The 26,319-nt window shown below is 42.7% G+C and overlaps 3 protein-coding genes across 3 annotated transcripts in view; 1 reads left to right on the top strand and 2 right to left on the bottom strand.

Moving 5' to 3' along the window:
- LOC115114030 (zinc finger E-box-binding homeobox 1-like) overlaps positions 1-8,044 on the top strand; it is a 171,945-nt gene extending 163,901 nt beyond the window's left edge. Inside the window, exon 9 of the mRNA XM_065013709.1 lies at positions 3,995-8,044. Coding sequence (XP_064869781.1) covers positions 3,995-5,646 — 1,652 coding nt within the window. The 3' untranslated portion in view covers positions 5,647-8,044. The remainder of the gene's footprint in view (positions 1-3,994) is intronic.
- An 8,472-nt stretch (positions 8,045-16,516) lies between these two features.
- On the bottom strand, positions 16,517-19,380 carry LOC115114746 (uncharacterized; the record flags this gene model as incomplete). The annotated part of the gene is given in 6 exon segments (XM_029643231.2): positions 16,517-17,169; positions 17,286-17,420; positions 18,108-18,191; positions 18,798-18,881; positions 19,052-19,168; positions 19,170-19,380. Coding segments are annotated over 6 exon segments (915 nt in total), but the record flags the coding sequence as incomplete, so codon positions are not given.
- A 2,217-nt stretch (positions 19,381-21,597) lies between these two features.
- LOC115114740 (uncharacterized) lies at positions 21,598-23,284 on the bottom strand. Its single transcript, XM_029643222.2, has 4 exons — positions 22,819-23,284; positions 22,568-22,651; positions 22,283-22,417; positions 21,598-22,166 (listed from the first exon to the last, which is right to left on the bottom strand). The coding sequence occupies exons 1-4, from the start codon at positions 23,225-23,227 to the stop codon at positions 21,883-21,885; spliced, it is 912 nt and encodes a 303-aa protein (XP_029499082.1). The 5' UTR covers positions 23,228-23,284; the 3' UTR covers positions 21,598-21,882.
- Between the last annotated feature and the right edge of the window lie 3,035 nt (positions 23,285-26,319).

Below are 26,319 nucleotides of genomic sequence, written 5' to 3'. Positions count from 1 at the left end.
CAGTTCTGTGGCACTCACAGATAATGTCTTTGCAGTTTTGGAAATGTCAGAGTGTTTTCTTTCCAAAGATGTCAATTATATGCATAGTCGAGCATCTTTTTGTGACAAAATATCTTGTTTAAAACGGGAACGTTTTTTTATCCAAAAATTAAAAGAGCGCCCCCTATATCGAAGAAGTTAAAGAAGAAGTTACAGGTCTGTGAGAGTCAGAAATCTTGCTTGTTTGTAGGTGAACAAATACAAAGGGTATATAACAAAGTATTGAGATAAACTTTTGTTATTGACCAAATACTTATTTTCCACCATAATTTGCAAATAAATTCATTAAAAATCCTACAATGTGATTTTCTGGATTTTTTTTCTCATTTTGTCTGTCATAGTTGAAGTGTACCTATGATGAAAATTACAGGCCTCTCTCTTCTTTTTAAGTGGGAGAACTTGCACAATTGGTGGCTGACTAAATACTTTTTTGCCCCACTGTATCTTTACATGTGGCATTAGAATGTGTCTCTTATCTGTATTGTGACCACATTTCCTGGTTCCTTCCTGTATGCATTTAAAAAAAAAATCTATTCTCTTCAAATAATATTTATTTATTTATTTTAAGCCACATATTGATGCCATAAGTCAATGGTGGCACCTGTCAATGATTTAGAAGGCAGAATAATTAGGATTTAAATGGTTTCACTGTCCAGATTCGTCTACACTTGTAATATATCCAAACACACTGTGTGCCTGACTACCTCCAGGGGTGGGCAGGAGGATCTGATCAATGTTCACAATGCCTATTTTAACCATCTACACCTGTCTGAAAATATGGGCACAATCAGAATGTGGACATGATCTGGACAAAAGATACATGTTAGAACCAGGTATAAACGGGGCTATAGTTGTAATGCTGATTTAGGATCAGTTTTGCCTTTTAGATCACAGTAAATAGGATTACGCGGACAGGATCCTAGATCAGCACAGCCACTCTGAGATGCTTGATACGTACAGCCCTTTTTAATGAGAGCTGCTCTCAGTTTTATACCACTACTTCTCATCTATGAGACATTACCTGCATTATATAAATGGGGATAACATTGAACATTTAAAAGACCAAGGGCTCTATTCAATCTGTATCGTGGAAATAGTTACAGCGTGATTGAAATTAGAAAGTGATGTTCCCGCGTTAGCGGAGACTGCATTCACGGTAAACCAAGGGGCAGGCAACTAGATTCAACCTCAGGACCATTTTCGTCAGAGTGGAGAGTTGGGGGGCTGGAACATAATTATAATCATTTGTACAGTGCAAATTGACCACAACTAAGCCCAGAAACATAATGTATTTTAAAATAACAGTCATTAAATATCTTGATTACATTGAGACACGATCACATCTTTTTTTTCTTCTTCTCTGGAATACTTGGTGAACAGATTTTCTAAATGAAACACATTTTTTGCTGAATTCCTGGGGATTCTTGTATTTTTTGACCAAAAACTAAATATAGATTATTTTGGGGGGGGCACACAAAAAACTTTGCCTGCCAGTTTTGGTCCACGGGCCGTCTGTTTTGGTCCACGGGCCGTCTGTTTTGGTCCACGGGTCGTCTGTTTTGGTCCACGGGTCGTCTGTTTTGGTCCACGGGTCGTCTGTTGCCGACCCTTGAGGTAAATGCTGAATATGTTGGCTCAATCGGAAATGACTTTGAATAGAACCCTATAGTTTGTATCTGCCTATTGCTTTTGTTATGGAGAACCCAGGCAGCTTCTTCCCTGAATTTGGTATAACAGCCTAATATCGCCCTCTTAAACCACCTAATGTCCTTTTAAACCACCTAATGTCCTTTTAGACCGCCTAATGTCCTCTTAAACCGCCTAATGTCCTTTTAGACCGCCTAATGTCCTCTTAAACCGCCTAATGTCCTTTTAGACCGCCTAATGTCCTCTTAAACCGCCTAATGTCCTCTTAAACCGCCTAATGTCCTCTTAAACCGCCTAATGTCCTCTTAAACGGCCTAATGTCCTCTTAAACCGCCTAATGTCCTCTTAAAACACCCAATGTCCTCTTAAACCGCCTAATGTCCTCTTAAACCGCCTAATGTCCTCTTAAACCGCCTAATGTCCTTTTAGACTGCCTAATGTCCTCTTAAACCGCCTAATGTCCTCTTAAACCGCCTAATGTCCTCCTAAACCGCCTAATGTCCTCTTAAACTGCCTAATGTCCTCTTAAACCGCCTAATGTCCTCCTAAACCGCCTAATGTCCCCATAAACACCTAATGTCCCCATAAACACCTAATGTCCCCATAAACTGCCTAATGTCCTCTTAAACCGCCTAATGTCCTCTTAAACCGCCTAATGTCCTCTTAAACCGCCTAATGTCCTCTTAAAACACCTATTGTCCTCTTAAACCGCCTAATGTCCTCTTAAACCGCCTAATGTCCTCTTAAAACACCTATTGTCCTCTTAAACCGCCTAATGTCCTCTTAAAACACCTATTGTCCTCTTAAACCGCCTAATGTCCTCTTAAACCGCCTAATGTCCTCTTAAAACACCTATTGTCCTCTTAAACCGCCTAATGTCCTCTTAAACCGCCTAATGTCCTCTTAAACCGCCTAATGTCCTCTTAAAACACTTAATGTCTCCATAAACACCTAATGTCTCCATAAACACCTAATGTCCCCATAAACACCTAATGTCCCCATAAACACCTAATGTCCTCTTGAAACCACATTAATTATTGCTTATGAGATGTGTGTGACCACTGGCTCAACCCCCTTTGACAAGATTTGGCGTTAATCGCTCTGGATTATGTCCTAAATGGCAACCTATTCCCTATATAGTGGACTTCTTTCGACCAGCCCACATACAGTGCAATTTGGGACGCACTTCTGGCCTGGTTTAGGACGAGCAGGCAGAGTCCAAATTATTTCAGAAAGGGACTAGAGCGGTGCTTAATTGCCCGTTGGATGGGCCCAGTTGATTTTCATCCCAAATGGCACCCTATTCCCTTTATAGTGAACTACTTTTTATGAGGGCCAATAGGGCAATGGTCTAAAGTAGTGCACTATGTAGGGAATTAGGGTGCCATAGGGCACTGGTCAAAAGTAGTGCACTATATAGGGAATAGGGTGCCTTCTAGGATGAAACGCCCTCATTCCTCCTTCCTGGGTTCAATGAGACCCAGGTCCAGAAGAACGTATCAGCATCAGGCAGCTCGTTTGATCTCCATCTCCACAACATTTGTGGTGTTTGTTTATTTTACTGAAATATTTTACCATTGCAACAGACCTGCTAGAATCGTTTTAGGGGAATTTCTTGGAGTGTTTTAAGTATTTATGAGAGTTTTTGTTATGATATTGTTTTCATAACAAGTGCAGTTGGTTTCACAGTTAGGAAGTCTGCAGCCTGGTCAGTGTAATGTAGATTGTAGGAAGTGATGCCAGCCAGGCAGGCTGCAGCCTGGTCAGTGTAATGTAGATTGTAGGAAGTGATGCCAGCCAGGCAGGCTGCAGCCTGGTCAGTGTAATGTAGATTGTAGGAAGTGATGCCAGCCAGGCAGGCTGCAGCCTGGTCAGTGTAATGTAGATTGTAGGAAGTGATACCAGGCAGGCAGGCTGCAGCCTGGTCAGTGTAATGTAGATTGTAGGAAGTGATGCCAGGCAGGCAGGCTGCAGCCAGGTCAGTGTAATGTAGATTGTAGGAACTGATGCCAGGCAGGCAGGCTGCAGGCAGGTCAGTGTAATGTAGATTGTAGGAAGTGATGCCAGGCAGGCAGGCTTCAGCCAGGTCAGTGTAATGTAGATTGTAGGAAGTGATGCCAGGCAGGAAGTGATGCCAGGCAGGAAGTGATGCCTAGGTGCAGAACTAATGTAATGGTAAAAGCAGTTCACACACACACACACACAGTGCAAATCAAGAGTAATGGGTTTCAGATCGATATCTGTTGTAATTTCTGGATGCGTTTGAAATAGATTGAAACACTGAACCCTCGTGTGTTTCTGTTTTCAGGAAAGCGGCCACATGAGTGCGGCATCTGCGACAAAGCCTTCAAACACAAGCACCACTTGATAGAACACACGCGACTGCACTCCGGAGAGAAGCCCTACCGCTGTGACAAGTGTGGCAAGTGTTTCTCCCACTCTGGCTCCTACAGCCAGCACATGAACCACCGATACTCCTACTGCAAGAAGGAGCCCCAGGGAGGGCGGCAGGTGGGACGTCAGCTCGGGATGAGCCCCGAAAGGAGTCCTCAAACAGAAGAGCAGCAGTCGGACAGCCGACCCACCTCCCCACCTTCCCAAATGGACTCAGATGAGAGGGAAAGTGAGGAGGAGCTGGAGGAAGAGGAGGGCATGGCGGCCATGAGCATGGACGACATACGGGTGGTGCAAGTGGGTGAGGATGACGAGGAGAGTGAGATCTACCAGGTGGAGGAGTTTGGGGAGGAGAGGCAAGAGGAGGAGGAAGGGAGCAGAGAGGAAGAGGAGGAGGAGGAAGAGATCAGAGAGGAAGAGGAGGAAGGGAGCCGAGGGGAAGAGGTGGAGAAGGAAGGGAGCAGAGAGGAAGAGGAGGAGGTACAGCAGAAGCAGGTGTGTGAAGAAGATCAGGAAGAAGAAGGGATGAGAGAGGAGGAGGCACACCAGGAGGAGGTGGAGGAAGAGGAAGGGAGTAGAGAGGAGGAGGCACACCAGGAGGAGGTGGAGGAAGAGGAAGGGAGTAGAGAGGAGGAGGCACACCAGGAGGAGGTGGAGGAAGAGGAAGGGAGTAGAGAGGAGGAGGCACACCAGGAGGAGGTGGAGGAAGAGGAAGGGAGTAGAGAGGTGGAGGCACACCAGGAGGAGGTGGAGGAAGAGGAAGGGAGTAGAGAGGAGGAGGCACACCAGGAGGAGGTGGAGGAAGAGGAAGGGAGTAGAGAGGAGGAGGCACACCAGGAGGAGGAAGAGGAAGGGAGTAGAGAGGAGGAGGCACACCAGGAGGAGGTGGAGGAAGGGAGTAGAGAGGAGGAGGCACACCAGGAGGAGGAAGAGGAAGGGAGTAGAGAGGAGGAGGCACACCAGGAGGAGGTGGAGGAAGAGGAAGTGAGGAGAGAGGAGGAGGCACACCAGGAGGAGGTGGAGGAAGAGGAAGGGAGGAGAGAGGAGGAGGCACACCAGGAGGAGGAAGAGGAAGGGAGTAGAGAGGAGGAGGCACACCAGGAGGAGGTGGAGGAAAAGGAAGGGATGAGAGAAGAGGAGGCACACCAGGAGGAGGAAGAGGAAGGGATGAGAGAAGAGGAGGAGGCACTCCAGGAGGAGGAAGAGGAAGGGATGAGAGAAGAGGAGGCACACCAGGAGGAGGAAGAGGAAGGGATGAGAGAAGAGGAGGAGGCACTCCAGGAGGAGGAAGAGGAAGGGATGAGAGAAGAGGAGGAGGTTTGTAAAGAAGAGTCCCTACAGCAGGAGGATGTGCGTGAGGAAGAGGAGGTGATGGCGGTACAGGTGATGGGAGGTGTAGAGGAGGAAGAGGAGGAGGAAGGAGTGGCAGAGAAGGAAACCTTTGTAACAGAGGAAGCTATGGAAACGGAGGACAAAGAACCGCATGTGGACAAGGAGGACATCCCGGTGGAGGGGTTGGAAACCGGACAGAAAGAAACAGAGGAAGACAAGATGAAGGGTGAATGAAGAAAATACTTTCTCTGACAAAAAAAAATGGAAATCCTGGGTGTCAAGTAGCAGGAGAGGAAAATCTGGTGTTGTCGTCAAAAGATGCTGCCGTGTTGGTGCCGTGTGTCGGTCCTCTACTGTGTTGAAACCCAGGTGTGCCTGAGATAGACTAAAAAGAAGGGACTTTTGCTCCTGAAAATAATATCGGTGTTACCTTGTTTATAGACGTATTATACATTTTTGTATAAAAGTTACAGCTGACCTTTCAATTATTTTGTTACTGAGAGTGAGACATCTGATCCCAGGTCATTTATGTTTGTCAGTGTTATTTTTGACTAATTTTGCCACTCTTATTTTAACCTTTTAACCTGTACAGTTGAAGAAACATTTCTATACATTTTTATTGCCAATGATGATGTTTGCTAAAATCAGTATTTTATTGAGTTGTAAAACAAAAACAAAGAAAAAACTGCACTACAGTAATCCTGGTTTACCTATGGATACAACATGCCTCACACCCTTCAGTATTATTATGTTCACACTAGCTGTACATCCTCTTCATGTTATAGCTAACGTTAGCATAGCATTTTGTTTTCAGTTGGTTTGTTAACATTAAGAAGAAAAGAGGATTCTGGGGCTATGGGTGTGAGGGGTTAGCCTGGTATGGGTGGGAGGGGTTAGCCTGGTATGGGTGAGAGGGGTTAGCCTGAGTGCCAGTATGTTAGTGCTGTCATGCCAACTCCTCATCACTCACTGTCATGTTTGGCTTGACAAGGACAGCAGTGGAGTTGGCAAGAACACAAACAGATCTGGGACCAGGCTATGTGGGGGTGGGGGGTGGGAGGGGTTTGATGTGATATCTGTCTGACATCATAACCAAACTGTCCTATCAGGGAAAAGTAGTGTGACAACCTCAAAGCCAGCATTCTTAACCATGCTTGTCCTTGTTTGTGTCCCAATAATCTATCCTTCCTCCCGAAGAGTGAACCTGTTCACTGATCCCCATGAATCTAAAAGCATTGGATTGGTGGAGACATGGGCTCGCTAGACTATAGAATTTTACACAATATTTCTTACACCAGTCATTTCCTTTCAAAGCCCTTGAAGGGAAGTTATCAAGTGCACACTTTTAGAGAAAGGAGAGATTATTGGGACGTGAACCCTAAGTTATCAGTTTTAATCAGTGTCATAGGGTCATATGAAGCAGGAGGGGTGGAGATATGTCCTCTACCCCGCCCCAATATCTCCAGCCTTATGCAAGACCAGACCTGTGTGCTGTAAGTGCCATTGAACCGTGTTCTTTGTACCCCAACGGATGTAGTCAGTATGTATTTTCTGCATAAGGCCCATATTGATTAATGTTTGTTTACTTGGTTGGACTCATTTTCACTTGTTAAGTTGGGTTTCGTCCCAAATGGCACCCTTCAGTATTCCCTTTATAGTGCACTATAGGGCTCTGGTTAAAAGTAGTACAGTAGGGAATACAAGACGATAGCATGAATAAGGACTCCTTCGTGTGTGCGTGAACAAAGAGGAACAAAGAGAGAATAGGACGAATACGAAAGGTTTTTACAGTATTTAAGGGGATTTTCCTGTATTCGAGCGTCAGACATTATTAGATGAGTGCACTTGTTTTACAAAATGGTGGCAAGCTAACCCGCACTTCAGGTAACAGACGTTAGTGAACGTGGTCCCTGTGTTTTATGAAGTGTTTCAGTTGATTTGACCTTTACAGTGTTACAGAATTATTTTCAGTTTTTTAGTTTTGAGTTTTCTATATGTGTGTGTCCTGTGTATGTTTTCAACCATGGCAGTATTAGAAACCTTTTCCACGAGGAAAGCGTACCTGTTTAGTTTTTAGAGGACTTTTTATATTTACGTGTCTTATTTTTCTATTTCTTTATGCTTATTTATTACACACATTGTAGTGTACAACAGTGTAGTGTGAATTGATACAATAATATATTTTAGTATGAAAAATGATTTGAAGGTCATTGAATCCAGAGTAGGAAGTGGCGCTCTGGGGGCGATGAAGTTTGTTTTGAAAAAAGGTATTAACATGAAAAGAAGAAGAAATAAATGAAGAGAGAAACGGAAAGTGTTTCATCCATCATCAGGCTCGCTGGTTAGACTGACCTGTTCTTACTGTGATATGAAGCTACTGAAAACTAACTGTGTGACTAAAACGCATGAGTCCTTGCTGTTGTAATGAAGGATTGATCTCGTTATGAAGATGTACGTTAGCTCCTTTGTCGTTCTGTTTTGTGCCAATTTGTTACGTTGTACTGTTATATGTCAGAGGTTACCATTTGTTTTATACATTTCCCGTTTAATCCACTCTGTTTTTATAGTTTTATTTTGTTTTTTTTGTTCCATTTTTTTACTACTTCCCATCACAATAAAATACAAGAAAGCATTTCTGAGATGGGCTGAACTTCTTAAAAATGTTTTTATGTAAGTATAAAACCGTTTAATTCCTAAACTGTATTGTTTGGTTGCCTTTTAGTTCCTAGTGGGAGTCCGGAGACAATAGTTAATGTATTGATGCTTGTTGTTCTTAGATATATATGGTTGTATCCAGCAGAGGCTGCTGAAGGGAAGACAGTTCATAATAAAGTCCGGAGTGGAGTAAATGGAATGGTATGTGTTTTGATACCATTCACTCCATTCCAGACATCATACTCCATTCCAGACATTACTATGAGCCATCCTCCCCTCAGCAGCCTCTGCTGTTTGTATCAAATTAACACAAGTCTGTACACTGACTATCAACAATGAGCCTTTTAAAGGTCATTTATGCTTGAGCCGTCCGCCTCAGCGTTTATCTTGAACGTGAACTTCAGGGAAATAGCCTTTAAAAGGTGCATTGTGGGTAGTGCAGTGCTCAGTGCTGTAACGCGTCTTTGAATGAAATACCTGACTGTATTTCCTAAATGTTATCTGTTCTGCCAGTTATATTTCCGGTCTAAAGGTGATCTATAAAGGAGATCTGACACTGAGCCAGTTTGTGGAGTCCGGTGCCTCCTGGGAAATGTCAAGTATATTTTCATTTAAGAGCAACTTCTCCATTTGAACACGGCCTACGTGGCATCGATATGATTCAGAAACATCTATTCTACTGTCAACATGGACTACAAAGTGTAAATAGCATCATTTTTGGTCATGAAGTCATTCTCGCCAAAACTGAGATTTGCCAAATATTTAGAGGGAAAAAGTATGTCACGGAAAGAAGGGCACTGTAACAGTTTTCCTCGGGCTGGGTTTATTTCACGCCTGCCCACATGTCCACAGCTAGTAGCACCCAAGTAATCATCAATTCAGAGCAGCTGCACGAGATCCAATTGTAATTCAACTAAAATGTGTGCAACATGAAAATATTGTCCCATTTACATTGTGTAATTTATTGACGGTCCCTAACTAGCCCCAGAGATAGGCTATCCAAAGTCAAACCAACTTTTCCACGGTTGCACACAGCTGAAGCTAATTGGTGAAAGAAGTTGGCTAGCTTGCTGCAGGAGCTTGTCCAGGCTACTTCCAGACACAATACCTGGTTAGACTGTTTCAAGTTATCTAGAAGGGTGAGTGACTGTAACTGTGTGCTGTTTTGGCAGTGTGAAAATACAACCGCTTCCCACGTTTGAACACACAAGAGACACACACATCAAAGCACGCCTCCAAAACCCAACTCTTATTATCAGCCACATTTCCTAAAGCAGGAGAATTTAAACCGATGCTGATTCAGGAAGTTCAGCCCCCATTAAAAGGGAAAAACACACCAGCAGAATATAAATCAGACTGATTTAAACACACACCAGCAGAATATAAACCAAACTGATTTAAACACACACACCTTAATCCCATTATTACTTTACATTTAACACAAACTCTAACCTTTTACACATGCAGTTGAGGAAAATAGTAAGTCACTATACGGTGATGTAGTGGAGGTGAGTCGGACTCACATTCGCGACGTTCGGACTCACATAGCCCTGCCTGCTGCTTCAAATCAATGTCACTACCCAAAGGGTAGATTGCCTCTTGGCCTAGTGGTTAAGACATTGTTTTCCCAAGCGGGGGAGTGGGGTTAGGTATGGGTGCTGTAATCATTCATAGGAGCTGTTATCCAAACTGACTCCAATAACTCACACATGCTTAATGTCCAGTTAGCATGACTCAGCGTACAGTATATACGGTACCGTAATGTTAATGTCCAGTTAGCATGACTCAGCATGCAGTATATACGGTACCGTAATGTTAATGTCCAGTTAGCATGACTCAGCATGCAGTATATACAGTACTGTAATGTTAATGTCCAGTTAGCATGACTCAGCATGCAGTATATACAGTACTGTAATGTTAATGTCCAGTTAGCATGACTCAGCATGCAGTATATACGGTACCGTAATGTTAATGTCCAGTTAGCATGACTCAGCATGCAGTATATACAGTACTGTAATGTTAATGTCCAGTTATATACGGTACCGTAATGTTAATGTCCAGTTATATACGGTACTGTAATGTTAATGTCCAGTTGGCATGACTCAGCATGCCGTATATACAGTACTGTAATGTTAATGTCCAGTTAGCATGACTCAGCGTGCCGTATATACGGTACTGTAATGTTAATGTCCAGTTAGCATGACTCAGCATGCAGTATATACGGTACTGTAATGTTAATGTCCAGTTAGCATGACTCAGCATGCAGTATATACGGTACTGTAATGTTAATGTCCAGTTAGCATGACTCAGCATGCAGTATATACAGTACTGTAATGTTAATGTCCAGTTAGCATGACTCAGCATGCAGTATATACGGTACCGTAATGTTAATGTCCAGTTAGCATGACTCAGCATGCAGTATATACAGTACTGTAATGTTAATGTCCAGTTATATACGGTACCGTAATGTTAATGTCCAGTTATATACGGTACTGTAATGTTAATGTCCAGTTGGCATGACTCAGCATGCCGTATATACAGTACTGTAATGTTAATGTCCAGTTAGCATGACTCAGCGTGCCGTATATACGGTACTGTAATGTTAATGTCCAGTTAGCATGACTCAGCATGCAGTATATACGGTACTGTAATGTTAATGTCCAGTTAGCATGACTCAGCATGCAGTATATACGGTACTGTAATGTTAATGTCCAGTTAGCATGACTCAGCATGCAGTATATACGGTACTGTAATGTTAATGTCCAGTTAGCATGACTCAGCATGCAGTATATACGGTACCGTAATGTTAATGTCCAGTTAGCATGACTCGGCATGCAGTATATACGGTACCGTAATGTTTATGTCCAGTTAGCATGACTCAGCATGCAGTATATACAGTACTGTAATGTTAATGTCCAGTTAGCATGACTCAGCATGCAGTATATACGGTACCGTAATGTTAATGTCCAGTTAGCATGACTCAGCATGCAGTATATACGGTACCGTAATGTTAATGTCCAGTTAGCATGACTCAGCGCACAGTAACGCATTATCATCCAGTTCATTCAAAAGGTGCATGGTAACACCAAAAGGTGCATGGTAACACTTGAATAAAATGAGACAAAATAAGAAAAAAAGATCGCGAAAGCTTTTTAGAGACGTAAAGTTTATAAAAGAGCTGCGGTAGAGAATGTTTCACTTTACAGAAACTCCCCTGTGTGTTTCAGAGTACTATCAAACACACACTTGCACAAGTGAACACATGAGGACTGATATGTTCATCTGAAAACCATCCATCAACACAAGTTGAAGGTCATTCAGGTTACGTTTGTTGATACTGCAATTTCATTTTACGAGGGTTTTTTTTATGAGAGAGAGAGAGCACATTTCTTCCTGACCTTTGTGATGGAAAATAGGATTATAAATCATTTATAGACTTTCAGACCAAATAAATAGAATGGAATCTCTTGAAATAATAACACATATTATTATTAAATAGGCATGTCTATGTTCTGTTTGCTGTGTCACATGGTTATTACAGGACCATAGAAATCAGATGAAAGTGATCATGAGGTGAATCAGTCTGATTTCCCACCTGGTTGATAGGCTACATATCTGTACATGCATATATTATGAATTAAAACCTACTTACTTAGGCCCATCGCCAATTGTGGAGCATCGGCCTTCAACTTTGCCTCTCATGAGGTAATAAAGTTAGATTAAGTTCCTTCTGAAAAACATACAATGATTATATTATTTTCTAATCTATTTTAATAACAAATGAGACCAAATGACCAAGGTAATTATATTATAAATCTGATATTGACATTTAGGCATTATTTGATGTGTTTGCTGAGTAATGTGGTTAATATAGGGCCATAGAAATCAGATGAAAGTAATCAGCTTGATTTACCACCTTGTTGATAGACTTCATATCTACACGTGTCCCAGTTATCACCAGGTCATGGTTTAAGAGGACAGGATATAAAGGGGACAACTGAGACTCCAAAGTAACAGCAGAAATAACCACAAGAAGAGGAAATCATCACCCAGGAATGAGAATGAAGAGTGTTGTATCTCTGCTGGTGTTGCTGCACTGCTGTCTGTCTGGAGCCCAGGTCCACAAAGACAGAGATGGAGTCAGTGTGAATGAGATCCAGCAGGTTGACTATGAGGACAGAGAGAGTAGAGGGAAGGACATTCAGACTGAGAAGCAGAGAGCTGAAGCTGCATTAACACACAGCCAGCAAACCTGCCAGCCTGACATCCACACTGTGCTGAGAGAGATGAGCACCATGATGGCAGAGCAGAGAGTTGAGCTGAGACACACAAAGACTGAACTGGGAGCCATGGAGGCCCGACTGAGAACCAGTAAGAGCCGACTGACAGACAGTGAGAGCCGACTGACAGACAGTGAGAGTCGACTGACAGACAGTGAGAGCCGACTGACAGACAGTGAGAGCCGACTGACAGACAGTGAGAGCCGACTGACAGACAGTGAGAGTCGACTGACAGACAGTGAGAGCCGACTGACAGACAGTGAGAGCCGACTGACAGACAGTGAGAGGCGACTGACAGACAGTGAGAGCCGACTGACAGACAGTGAAAGCCGACTGAGAGCCAGTGAGAGCCGACTGACAGACAGTGAGAGCCGACTGACAGACAGTGAGAGCCGACTGACAGACAGTGAGAGCCGACTGACAGACAGTGAGAGTCGACTGAGAGCCAGTGAGAGCAGACTGACAGACAGTGAGAGCAGACTGACAGACAGTGAGAGCAGACTGACAGACAGTGAGAGTCGACTGACAGACAGTGAGAGACAGTGAGAGCCGACTGACAGACAGTGAGAGCCAGGTGGAGGAACTGAAAGTCCAGCTGACATCCAAAGTGGAGGTAAATCTGAATAAAAAGGTAAATCAGGACTAAAAACAAGCAAAATATAACTGCAGATTGTGTCTGTGAAATGTGTATAGTATGTACAGTTGTGGCCAAAAGTTTTGAGAACATAAGTGTTAATTTTCACAAAGTCTGCTGCCTCAGTTTGTATGATGTCAATTTGCATATACTCCAGAATGTTATGAAGAGTGGTCAGATGAATTGCAATTCATTGCAAAGTCCCTCTTTGCCATGTAAATGAACTGAATCCCCCCAAAAACACTTCCACTGCTGTAACGCTGTTCCTGTTCATCTGAGGAGGAGTATGAAGGATCGGACCAATGCACAGCGTGGTAAGTGTTATATTTATTAAACTGAACACAAAAATAACAAAGTAGAAAACACGACAGAAACGAAACAGTCCTATTAGGTGACGAAACACAAAACAGAAAACAACTACCCACAACTCAACGGCGAAAACAGGCTGCCTAAGTATGGTTCTCAATCAGAGACAACGATTGACAGCTGCCTCTGATTGGGAACCATACTAGGCCAAACACATAGAAATACAAAACTAGAACAAAAACATAGAATGCCCACCCCAACTCACGCCCTGACCAACCTAAAATAGAGACATAACAAAGGAACTAGGGTCAGGACGTGACAACTGCATTTCAGCCCTGCAACAAAAGAACCAGATGACATCATGTCAGTGATTCTCTCGTTAACACAGGTGTGAGTGTTGACGAGGACAAGGCTGGAGATCACTCTTGTCATGCTGATTGAGTTCGAATAACAGACTGGAAGCTTCAAAAGGAGGGTGGTGCTTGGAATCATTGTGCTTCCTCTGCCAACCATGGTTACCTGTAAGGAAACACGTGCCGTCATCATTGCTTCAAAAAGGGCACCTAAATCAACCATTTAGCGGATCATCAAGAACTTCAGGGAGAGCCGTTCAATTGTTGGCGCCCCAGAAAGTCCAGCAAGCGCCAGGACCGTCTCCTAAAGTTGATTCAGCTGCGCGATCAGGCCTCCACCAGTACAGAGCTTGCCATGAATAAAGAATGGTACCAACACATCCCCGAGAGCAACTTCTCCCAACCATCCAAGAACAATTTAGTGACGAACAGTGCTTTTTCCAGCATGATGGAGCATCTTGCCATAAGGCAAAAGTGATAACTAAGTGGCTCGGGGAACAAAACATCGATATTTTGGGTCCATGGCCAGGAAACTCCCCAGACGTTAATCCCATTGAGAACTTGTGGTCAATCCTCAAGATGCGGGTGGACAAACAAAAACCCACAAATTCTGAACAAACTCCAAGCATTGATTATGCAAGAATGGGCTGTCATCAGTCAGGATGTGGCCCAGAAGTTAATTGACAGCATGCCAGGGCGGATTGCAGAGGTCTTGAAAAAGAAGGGTCAACACTGCAAATATTGACTCTTTGCATCAACTTCATGTAATTGTCAATAAAAGCCTTTGACACTTATGAAATGCTTGTAATTATACTTCAGTTTTCCAGAGAAACATCTGACAAAAATATCTAAAGACACTGAAACAGCAAACTTTGTATAAATTAATATTTGTGCCATTCTCAAAACTTTTGGCCACGACTGTATAAACTGAAGCTAGAAGCCCAAGCGTTAATGTTTATTCGTTTACTCCATTTGAGAGCTCCATTTTTATGGAATGGTCTGCCTACCCATGTGAGAGACGCAGACTCGGTCTCAACCTTTAAGTCTTTACTGAAGACTCATCTCTTCAGTGGGTCATATGATTGAGTGTAGTCTGGCCCGGGAGTGTGAAGGTGAACGGAAAGGCTCTGGAGCAACGAACTGCCCTTGCTGTCTCTGCCTGGCCGGTTCCCATCTTTCCACTGGGATTCTCTGCCTCTAACCCTATTGCAGGGGCTGAGTCACTAGCTTACTGGAGCTCTTTCATGCCGTCCCTAGGAGGAGTGCGTCACTTGAGTGGGTTGAGTCACTGATGTGATCTTCCTGTCTGGGTTGGCGCCCCCCCTTGGGTTGTGCCGTGGCGGAGATCTTTGTGGGCTATACTCGGCCTTATCTCAGGATGGTAAGTTGGTGGTTGAAGATATCCCTCTAGTGGTGTGGGGGCTGTGCTTTAGCAAAGTGGGTTGGGTTATATCCTTCCTGTTTGGCCCTGTCCAGGGGTACAGGTTTGGCCCTGTCCGGACGTGCTACCTGTCCCAGACCTGCTGTTTTCAACTCTCTAGAGACAGCAGGAGTGGTAGAGATACTCTTAATGATCGGCTATGAAAAGCCAACTGACATTTACTCCTGAGGTGCTGACTTGCTGCACCCTCGACAACTACTGTGATTATTATTATTTGACCATGCTGGTCATTTATGAACATTTGAACATCTTGGCCATGTTCTGTTATAATCTCCACCCGGCACAGCCAGAAGAGGACTGGCCCCCCCTCATAGCCTGGTTCCTCTCTAAGTTTCTTCCTAGGTTTTGCCCCTTCTAGGGAGTTTTTCCTAGCCACCATGCTTCTACACCTGTATTGCTTGCTGTTTGGGGTTTTAGGCTGGGTTTCTGTACAGCACTTTGAGATATCAGCTGATGTACGAAGGGCTATATAAATGAATTTGATTTGATTTGGAGATAAACAGGCACAGTTCATCACCCGTCTAACACCATCCCTACCGTGAAGCATGGTGGTGGCAGCATCATGCTATGGGGATGCTTTTCAGCATCATGGAGACTGGTAAGGATAGAGGGAACAATGAATGGAGCCAAATACAGGTTAATCTTTGATGAGAACCTACTTCAGAGTGCAAACAACCTTAGACTGGGGCAAAGATTTTACATTCCAACAGAACAATGACCCCAAGCATACAGCCAAACAAACGTTGGAATGGCTTCAGAACAAGAATGTGAAAGTCCTTGAATGGCCCAGCCAAAGCCCAGACTTGAATCCCATTGAAAATCTGTGGAAAAACTTGAAGATTGCTGTTCACCGCAACTCCCCTTTATATCCTGCCCTCTTAAACCATGACCTGGTGATAACAGGGACACATCTAGATATGTAGCATTAAGGTGATAAATCAAACTGATTCACCTCATGATTACTATTATCTGATTGCAATGGTCCTATAATTACAATGTGACACAGCAAACAGAACATAGAATGCCTAAATGTCAATACCATTTTTATAATATATTTACCTTTTGCTTTTGGTCTAAATGATGATTTAAGTGATAATGCCAGAGAAGCCAGTTTTTGGAGGATATATTGGCACGGTAGGCCCGAGAAGAAGTCAAGGTCTAAAGGTTAGTTGGGCTCCCGAGTGCTGCAGTGGTCTAAGACACTGCATCTCAGCTCAGTTGTGTCACTGCAGCACCTGGTTCAAATCCAGGCTGCATCACATCTGGCTGTAATTGGGTGTCCCATAGGCCGTCATTGTAAAAATAATTGGGAACCACACAAACCACCAACCAAGAAATCAAAACAACTAGATAACCCCCCAGTCACGTTCTGACCTAAACACCATAGAGAACCGAGGGCTCTCTATTGTGTGTGTGTGTGTGTGACAACGTTACTACTAGTCATTCTTTTGATAAACACTTTATTAAATAATATTCAACACAATGTTGACTAGTGTTAAATGTACTGGTGGGGGTCAACATCTAAGTACATGAATTAAAAAAGTCTTAGTGGACAGTATAATATTTACATGACATTAATATTTTAATTTTGAGTATATTTAAAACAATTATTTTTCTATTTTAAAAACTTGGATACTATATGTATTTTCAAATCTTGTAAATTTCACCTACTTTTCTCCTTGAGAACTGCCTTAGTTTGAACTATTAGAGAGCAAATGGAGAACTTTCAATGCTAAGACAATGTTGTTCAAATGTCTGAATATTTTCCTGTACAGATCACTGATACAGTCCTTCAATAACCCTCCTACATAGTGAAGAGCAGGTGACCACTGAAGGTGCTGTGACGATATTCATCATCATATATCTTTCTCCCAGCCCAGAGATGCATGTAGACCACATCTCCTACGTCCAGCAGCAGTGACACTCCATTAGAGGAGTTAATAGCACCACCAGCTTGGTAAGCATGTGCAATAGCTATCTGATGTCCATTCATACACAAGATTGCAGTTGTATAAACTGAACTGTCACCCTCTCCAAAGATGTAAAATCTGAAGAGGTAGAGTCCTCTCACTGGTGCTGTGAAGATCCCTGTATCAGAACACAACATTCACATAGAACCAGTCATCAGAGACGAGGACAGAGGACTATTAATAACTATGTTTTCACACAGACTTATAAATACTGATGATATGAATGTAGTGTACCTGTAGTGGGGTTATAAGCATTGCCAATGTTTGAGTAGATATTTCTGTAGACCAGGGTGGTTCCAGTGTTGAAGGGTCCAGTGTTTCCTCCTTGACCAGGTGCTGCTAGTGAGGCTGAGGAAGCCACCTTCCTGTCTGTGGGACAGAGATGAGTCAACACTACTTGATCTAACTGGACACTAGTTGGTGTAGATTAGACATGTTATCAACAATAAGGTCAGTCATTCAGACTACATATATATAGTTGAAGTCAGAAGTTTACATACACCTTAGCCAAATACATTTAACCTCAGTTTTTCACAATTCCTGACATTTAATCTTAGTAATAATTCCCTGTCCTAGGTCAGTTAGGATCATCTCTTTATTTTAAGAATGTGAAATGTCAGAATAATAGTAGAGAGAATTATTTCTTTCAGCTTTTATTTCTTTCATCACATTCCCAGTGGGTCAGAAGTTTACATACACTCAATTAGTATTTGGTAGCATTGCCTTTAAATTGTTTAACATGGGACAAATGTTTCGGGTAGCCTTCCACAAGCTTCCCACAATAAGTTGGGTGAATTTAGGCCCATTCCTCCTGACAGAGCTGGTGTAACTGAGTCAGGTTTGTAGGCCTCCTTGCTCGCACACGCTTTTTCAGTTCTGCCCACAAATGTTCTATGGGATTGAGGTCAGAGCTTTGTCATGGCCACTCCAATACCTTGACTTTGTTGTCCTTAAGCCACTTTGCCACAACTTTGGAAGTACAGTAAGGTCAGTCATTCAGACTATAAGTATATTTTTCATACTGTCAAAACTAATACTTAATTCTCCTCCCATTACCTTGACTGTTTCTCTTCAGAACTTCAACGTGGCTCTCAGTGATGTTAGAACGAGTCTCCATGGAGTTTAGTTTCACTGCTTGTGCTGAAATCAGAACAATAAACAAGTCAGTGAGATTTAGTATAAATGACTCATGACTCATGATGTCATCATAATTAGTATAAATACACTTTGGGTCTGTACCTAGACTCAGATTATGACCTTTGTGTAATAACAACAGTTATGAAAGATAATTCTGATTTACCTTCGTTCATTTTGCTCAGTTCCTCCACCTGTCTCTCACTGTGTGTCAGTCGGCTCTCACTGTCTGTCAGTCGTCTCTCACTGTCTGTCAGTCGTCTCTCACTGTCTCTCACTGTCTGTCAGTCGGCTCTCACTGTCTGTCAGTCGGCTCTCACTGTCTGTCAGTCGGCTCTCACTGTCTGTCAGTCGTCTCTCACTGTCTCTCACAGAGCTGGTGTAACTGAGTCAGGTTTGTAGGCCTCCTTGCTCGCACACACTTTTTCAGTTCTGCCCACAAATGTTCAATGGGATTGAGGTCAGAGCTTTGTCATGGCCACTCCAATACCTTGACTTTGTTGTCCTTAAGCCACTTTGCCACAACTTTGGAAGTACAGTAAGGTCAGTCATTCAGACTATAAGTATATTTTTCAAACTGTCAAAACTAATACTTAATTCTCCTCCCATTACCTTGACTGTTTCTCTTCAGAACTTCAACGTGTCTCTCAGTGATGTTAGAACGAGTCTCCATGGAGTTTAGTTTCACTGCTTGTGCTGAAATCAGATACATGATCAATAAACAAGTCAGTGAGATTTAGTATAAATGACTCATGACTCATGATGTCATCTTAATTAGTATAAAATACACTTTGGGTCTGTACCTAGACTCAGATTAAGACCTTTGTGTAATAACAACAGCTAGGAAAGAGATTTTTCTGATTTACCTTCGTTCATTTTGCTCAGTTCCTCCACCTGCCTCTCACTGGCTGTCAGTTGTCTCTCACTGTCTGTCAGTCGGCTCTCACTGTCTGTCAGTCGGCTCTCACTGTCTGTCAGTCGTCTCTCACTGTCTCTCACTGTCTGTCAGTCGGCGCTCACTGTCTGTCAGTCGGCTCTCACTGTCTGTCAGTCGGCTCTCACTGTCTGTCAGTCGGCTTTCACTGTCTGTCAGTCGGCTCTCACTGTCTGTCAGTCGGCTCTCACTGTCTGTCGGTCGGCTCTCACTGTCTGTCAGTTGTCTCTCACTGTCTGTCAGTCGGCTCTCACTGTCTGTCAGTCAGCTCTCACTGGTTCTCAGTCGGGCCTCCATGGCTCCCAGTTCAGTCTTTGTGTGTCTCAGCTCAACTCTCTGCTCTGCCATCATGGTGCTCATCTCTCTCAGCACAGTGTGGATGTCAGGCTGGCAGGTTTGCTGGCTGTGTGTTAATGCAGCTTCAGCTCTCTGTTTGTCAGTCTGAATGTCCTTCCCTCTGCTCTCTCTGTCCTCATAGTCAACCTGCTGGATCTCATTCACACTGACTCCATCTCTGTCTATGTGGACCTGGGCTCCAGACAGACAGCAGTGCAGCAACACCAGCAGAGATACAACACTCTTCATTCTCATTCCTGTGTGATGATTTCCTCTTCTTGTGGTTATTTCTGCTGTTATTTTGGAGTCTCAGTTGTCCCCTTTATATCCTGTCCTCTTAAACCATGACCTGGTGATAACTGGGACACGTGTAGATATGAAGCCTAACAACAAGGTGGTAAATCAGACTGATTCACCTCACTTTTATCTGATTTCTGTGGTCCTATAATAACCATGTGACACAGCAAACAGAACATAGAATGTCTAAATGTCAATAGCAGGTTTATAATATAATGACCTTTGCCTTTTGGTCTCATTGGTTATTACCTCATTATATAGTATTCTAATCATTCGGTTTGGAAGTGAATTCACGATTTACAGTCAAATATTTCCAATCAGCAAAGTGAAATAGATATGTCCTCTCTCAGCAAAAACTACTATCATGATTATCAACAAGCAGCACCTGAAAGACGTTTGCTTTGTGTTCATTAACGGTGGTTGACGGATTTAGGAGTCAGTCAGTCTGCCCACGTGCACATAGTTCCCACAATGTGTGTCCGTGTGTGTTTGTGTGTGTTTGTGTGTTTGTGTGTGTCCGTGTGTGTTTGTGTGTCGGTGTGTGTTTGTGTGTCCGTGTGTGTTTGTGTGTCCGTGTGTGTTTGTGTGTGTTTGTGTGTCTGTGTGTGATTGTGTCCGTGTGTGTTTGTGTGTCCGTGTGTGTTTGTGTGTCTGTGTGTGTCCGTGTATCCGTGTGTGTTTGTGTGTCTGTGTGTGTCCGTGTGTCCGTGTGTGTCCGTGTGTGTTTGTGTGTTTGTGTGTCCGTGTGTGTTTGTGTGTCCGTGTGTCTGTGTGTGTTTGTGTGTCCGTGTGTGTCTGTGTGTGTTTGTGTGTGTTTGTGTGTCCGTGTGTGTTTGTGTGTCCGTGTGTGTTTGTGTTTTGTGTGTGTTTGTGTGTCCGTGTGTGTTTGTGTGTGTTTGTGTGTGTTTGTGTTGTGTGTTTGTGTGTGTTTGTGTGTCCGTGTGTGTTTGTGTGTGTGTGTGTGTGTGTGTGTGTGTTTGTGTGTGTTTGTGTGTTTGTGTGTGTTTGTGTGTTTGTGTGTCCGTGTGTGTTTGTGTGTGTTTGTGTGTCCGTGTGTGTTTGTGTGTGTTTGTGTGTCCGTGTGTGTTTGTGTGTGTTTGTGTGTCCGTGTGTGTTTGTGTGTGTTTGTGTGTCCGTGTGTGTTTGTGTGTGTTTGTGTGTCCGTGTGTGTTTGTGTGTGTTTGTGTGTGTCCGTGTGTGTTTTGTGTGTGTTTGTGTGTCCGTGTGTGTTTGTGTGTGTTTGTGTGTTGTGTGTTTGTGTGTGTTTGTGTGTCCGTGTGTGTTTGTGTGTGTTTGTGTTTGTGTGTGTCCGTGTTTGTGTGTCCGTGTGTGTTTGTGTGTGTTTGTGTTGTGTGTGTTTGTGTGTGTGTGTTTGTGTCCGTGTGTCCGTGTTGTTTGTGTGTGTTTGTTGTTTGTGTGTGTTTGTGTGTGTGTGTTTGTTGTGTGTGTGTGTTTGTGTGTCCGTGTGTGTTTGTGTGTGTTTGTGTGTCCGTGTGTGTTTGTGTGTGTTTGTGTGTGTGTGTGTCCGTGTGTGTCTGTGTGTGTTTGTGTGTCCATGTGTGTTTGTGTGTCCGTGTGTGTTTGTGTGTGTTTGTGTGTTTGTGTGTGTTTGTGTCCGTGTGTGTTTGTGTGTGTTTGTGTGTCCATGTGTGTATGTGTGTCTGTGTGTGTTTGTGTGTCCGTGTGTGTTTGTGTGTCCGTGTGTGTTCGTGTAATGACACTTTGTCCTTTTTTTGATAAACACTTTATTACATAATACACAACACAATGTTTACTACTCTTCAATTTACAGTAGAAAATGAATGTAAGAAGTGGGTGGAGGGGGGGGGGGGGTGAGGGGGGGGGTCAACATCTCTACATGAATGAAAGAAGTCTTAGTGGACAGTATCATATTTACATGACATTAACATTTTCATTCTTAATATATTCTTGTTATTATTTTTCTATTTTGAAACTTGGATACGATATGTATTTTAAATCTTGTAAATTTCACCTACTTTTCTCCTTGAGAACTTCCTTAGTTTGAACTGTTAGAGAGAAAATGGAGAACATTCAACGCTAAGACAATGTTACTAAAAGTTCTGAATATTTTCCAGAACAGATCACTGATACAGTCCTTCAATAACCCTCCTACATAGTGAAGAGCAGGTGACCACTGAAGGTGCTGTGACGATTTGCATCATCATATATCTTTCTCCCAGCCCAGAGATGCATGTAGACCACATCTCCTACCTCCAGCAGCAGTGACACTCCATTAGAGGAGTTAATAGCACCACCAGCTTGGTGAGCATGTGCAATAGCTATCTGATGTCCATTCTTATGCAAGAATGTAGTTGTAGGAACTGAATTATCACCGTGTCCATAGATGTAAAACCTGAAGAGGTAGAGTCCTCTCACTGGTGCTGTGAAGATCCCTGTATCAGAACACAACATTCACATAGAAACAGTCATCAGAGACGAGGACAGAGGACTATTAATAACTATGTTTTCACACAGACTTATAAATACTGATGATATGAATGTAGTGTACCTGTAGTGGGGTTATAAGCATTGCCAATGTTTGAGTAGATATTTCTGTAGACCAGGGTGGTTCCAGTGTTGAAGGGTCCAGTGTTTCCTTCTTGACCAGGTGCTGCTAGTGAGGCTGAGAAAGCCACCTTCCTGTCTGTGGACAGAGATGAGTCAACACTACTTTATCTAACTGGACACTAGATGGTGTAGATTAGACATGTTATCAACAATAAGGTCAGTCATTCATACCATATATATATATTTTTATTCTGTCAAAACTAATACTTCATTTTCCTCCCATTACCTTGACTGTTTCTCTTCAGAACTTCAACATGTCTCTCAGTGATGTTAGAACGAGTCTCCATGGAGTTTAGTTTCACTGCTTGTGCTGAAATCAGATACATGATCAATAAACAAGTCAGTGAGATTTAGTATAAATGACTCATGACTCATGATGTCATATTAATTAGTATAAATACACTTTGGGTCTGTACCTAGACTCAGATTAAGACCTTCGTGTTACAACAACAGCTATGAAAGATAATTCTGATTTACCTTCATTTATTTTGCTCAGGTCCTCCACTTTGGATGTCAGCTGGACTTTCAGTTCCTCCACCTGTCTCTCACTGTCTGTCAGTCGGCTCTCACTGGCTCTCAGTCGGGCCTCCATGGCTCCCAGTTCAGTCTTTGTGTGTCTCAGCTCAACTCTCTGCTCTGCCATCATGGTGCTCATCTCTCTCAGCACAGTGTGGATGTCAGGCTGGCAGGTTTGCTGGCTGTGTGTTAATGCAGCTTCAGCTCTCTGTTTGTCAGTCTGAATGTCCTTCCCTCTGCTCTCTCTGTCCTCATAGTCAACCTGCTGGATCTCATTCACACTGACTCCATCTCTGTCTTTGTGGACCTGGGCTCCAGACAGACAGCAGTGCAGCAACACCAGCAGAGATACAACACTCTTCATTCTCATTCCTGGGTGATGATTTCCTCTTCTTGTGGTTATTTCTGCTGTTATTTTGGAGTCTCAGTTGTCCCCTTTATATCCTGTCCTCTTAAACCATGACCTGGTGATAACTGGGACACGTGTAGATATGAAGCCTATCAACAAGGTGGTAAATCAGACTGATTCACCTCATGATCACTTTTATCTGATTTCTATGGTCTTCAAATAACCATGTGACACAACAAACAGAACAAAGCATTCAATTCATTCCAATGAATTATTTACCTTTGCATTTTGGCTTAAAATATACATTCATAATATAGTATTCTAATCATTACATATGGAACGATGTGAATTATTTATAATTTTAAAAACCCCATCAACAAAGTAAAACAGAAATATGCTTTCTCAAAAATAAGTCGTATGGTGATATAGAGTGTCAACAAGCCCCAGCTGAAAGACCTTTGACCTTGTGTGGATGAATGGTGGTTGACAGATTTAGTAGTCAGTCATTCTGCCCTCGTGTGAACTGTAATCACAGTGTGTGTGTGTGTGTGTGTGTGTGTGTGTGTGTGTGTGTGTGTGTGTGTGTGTGTGTGTGTGTGTGTGTGTGTGTGTGTGTGTGTGTGTGTGTGTGTGTGTGTGTGTGTGTGTGTGTGTGTGTGTGTGTTAGTCTGAAAATGAATCATTATTATTATTATTTTTTTTATCACTTTATTTCACAATACTCAACACAGTGTTTACTAGTCTTCAATGTACAGCAGAAAATATATGTAGGAAAAGGAAAATCTGTTTCTTTACATTGATTAAAGACATCATACTGTACAGTATAATATTTACAAGACATTTCTATTTCCATCCAGAGTCATTTGTTATAAATTTCCTTATTTCAACCCTAAGATATGTATGTCTTTCTTATGTAATTTTATTTAAAGTTTTATTAAGTTTTCTTGTTTTTCCAAATCAACAAACATAACACATTCCACATTCACAGATGTGTCTGACATAAATAATAGAATATAAAACCAAACAAACAACTAAATGTGCAACAGCACTATCTGTGATCATGTTCCAGCTTCAGCTGAGACAAAGAGCAAATCATGAGTTTTTACAGCACCTTACACAACATGTAAGTCGCTCTGGATAAGAGCGTCTGCTAAATGACTTAAATGTAAATGTACAGTGCTTTCGGAAAGTATTCAGACCCCTAGACTTTTTCCACATTTTGTTACGTTACAGCCTTATTCTAAAATTGATTAAATGTAAACACATCCTCAGCAATCAAAACGTAAAGACACAGGTTCATATCAAACTGTACATCTAGTATTTTGCATGCATATTTTGTATGCATAGATCGCCAAAAATCTGGTAATCTCTCTACAACTCCACAATACATGCATATAGGTTCCACTTTCAGAGGTACATATTTTACAATCAGGAGAAATGTCTGTTTTCATTCTATTGAGTCTCACTGGGTTGTAATAACATGTGTATAAACATTTGTAATTATATTCTATCATTTTTACATTAGTAGAGGAGCAGTATACCTTGTAGGAAACATCCGCCCATAACTCTTCACTGATAGTCAGACAGAGGTCCTTTTCCCAGATTCTTTTCATCGTAGTAAAGGAGGAGCCCACATTGATATAGGAGATTTAGTCTTTGGTGGATTGTGCTGAAGCAAGAAGGGTCTCAACTTCATTCAGCTGAGCTCTAAACCTCCCCTTGGAAGTGAATGAGGAAATGACGTGTCTAATTTGAAGATATATATATTTTAAATGATGTTGCCACATTGAATTCACTGCAGAGCTCTTGAAAAGATTTCAGTATAGTTGTGTTGTGATGAAACAGGTCTGAAAAGGTCCTGATCCCCAGAATACACCAAAGATTAAAGTTTGCATCCCTCAGGGCTTTTGGCAAGTCTGGGTTGTATACTATAGGAGAGTGGCATCACTCAGGACTTTTGGCTAGTCTGGGTTGTATACTATAGGAGAGTGGCATCACTCAGGACTTTTGGCAAGTCTGGGTTGCATACTATAGGAGAGTGGCATCCCTCAGGGCTTTTGGCAAGTCTGGGTTGTATACTATAGGAGAGTGGCATCCCTCAGGGCTTTTGGCAAGTCTGGGTTGTATACTATAGGTGAGTGGCATCACTCAGGACTTTTGGCAAGTCTGGGTTGTATACTATAGGTGAGTGGCATCACTCAGGGCTTTTGGCAAGTCTGGGTTGTATACTATAGGAGAGTGGCATCCCTCAGGGCTTTTGGCAAGTCTGGGTTGTATACTATAGGAGAGTGGCATCACTCAGGACTTTTGGCAAGTCTGGGTTGTATACTATAGGAGAGTGGCATCACTCAGGACTTTTGGCAAGTCTGGGTTGTATACTATAGGAGAGTGGCATCACTCAGGACTTTTGGCAAGTCTGGGTTGTATACTATAGGAGAGTGGCATCCCTCAGGGCTTTTGGCAAGTCTGGGTTGTATACTATAGGAGAGTGGCATCCCTCAGGGCTTTTGGCAAGTCTGGGTTGTATACTATAGGAGAGTGGCATCACTCAGGACTTTTGGCAAGTCTGGGTTGTATACTATAGGTGAGTGGCATCACTCAGGACTTTTGGCAAGTCTGGGTTGTATACTATAGGAGAGTGGCATCCCTCAGGGCTTTTGGCAAGTCTGGGTTGTATACTATAGGAGAGTGGCATCACTCAGGACTTTTGGCAAGTCTGGGTTGTATACTATAGGAGGGTGGCATCCCTCAGGGCTTTTGGCAAGTCTGGGTTGTATACTATAGGAGAGTGGCATCCCTCAGGGCTTTTGGCAAGTCTGGGTTGTATACTATAGGAGAGTGGCATCACTCAGGACTTTTGGCAAGTCTGGGTTGTATACTATAGGAGAGTGAGAGCATATCTGGGAGGAAATGCCAAGGTATTTCCTACAGTCCTTCCATTATAGTGCTGTAAATCACAAATGTTATGGCTATGTTGCCCACTTCACTAACGTTATTCATGAATATAATTGAGTTTAGGGCAATGAACCACATGATTGGGGCTCGATCTGAATCGACATTGAGTTTTGTCTGTTTGTGATCCATGTTAGCATGTTGCATATTTGGGTAGACCA

The sequence above is a fragment of the Oncorhynchus nerka genome, linkage group LG9b, assembly GCF_034236695.1.
Source record: "Oncorhynchus nerka isolate Pitt River linkage group LG9b, Oner_Uvic_2.0, whole genome shotgun sequence".
NCBI lineage: Eukaryota > Metazoa > Chordata > Actinopteri > Salmoniformes > Salmonidae > Oncorhynchus > Oncorhynchus nerka.
This window is presented reverse-complemented; position numbering and strand designations above follow the sequence as displayed.

Bases quoted from the DNA above. Each gene is read 5' to 3' on its own strand.
- LOC115114740 (XM_029643222.2), bottom strand. From the start codon at position 23,227: ATGAGAATGAAGAGTGTTGTATCTCTGCTGGTGTTGCTGCACTGCTGT. The intron at 22,418-22,567 runs GTAATGGGAGGA...CTCTGTCCACAG, and splicing joins TCTGAAGAGAAACAGTCAAG to ACAGGAAGGTGGCTTTCTCA. The intron at 22,167-22,282 runs GTACACTACATT...GTTCTGATACAG, and splicing joins TGCTTATAACCCCACTACAG to GGATCTTCACAGCACCAGTG.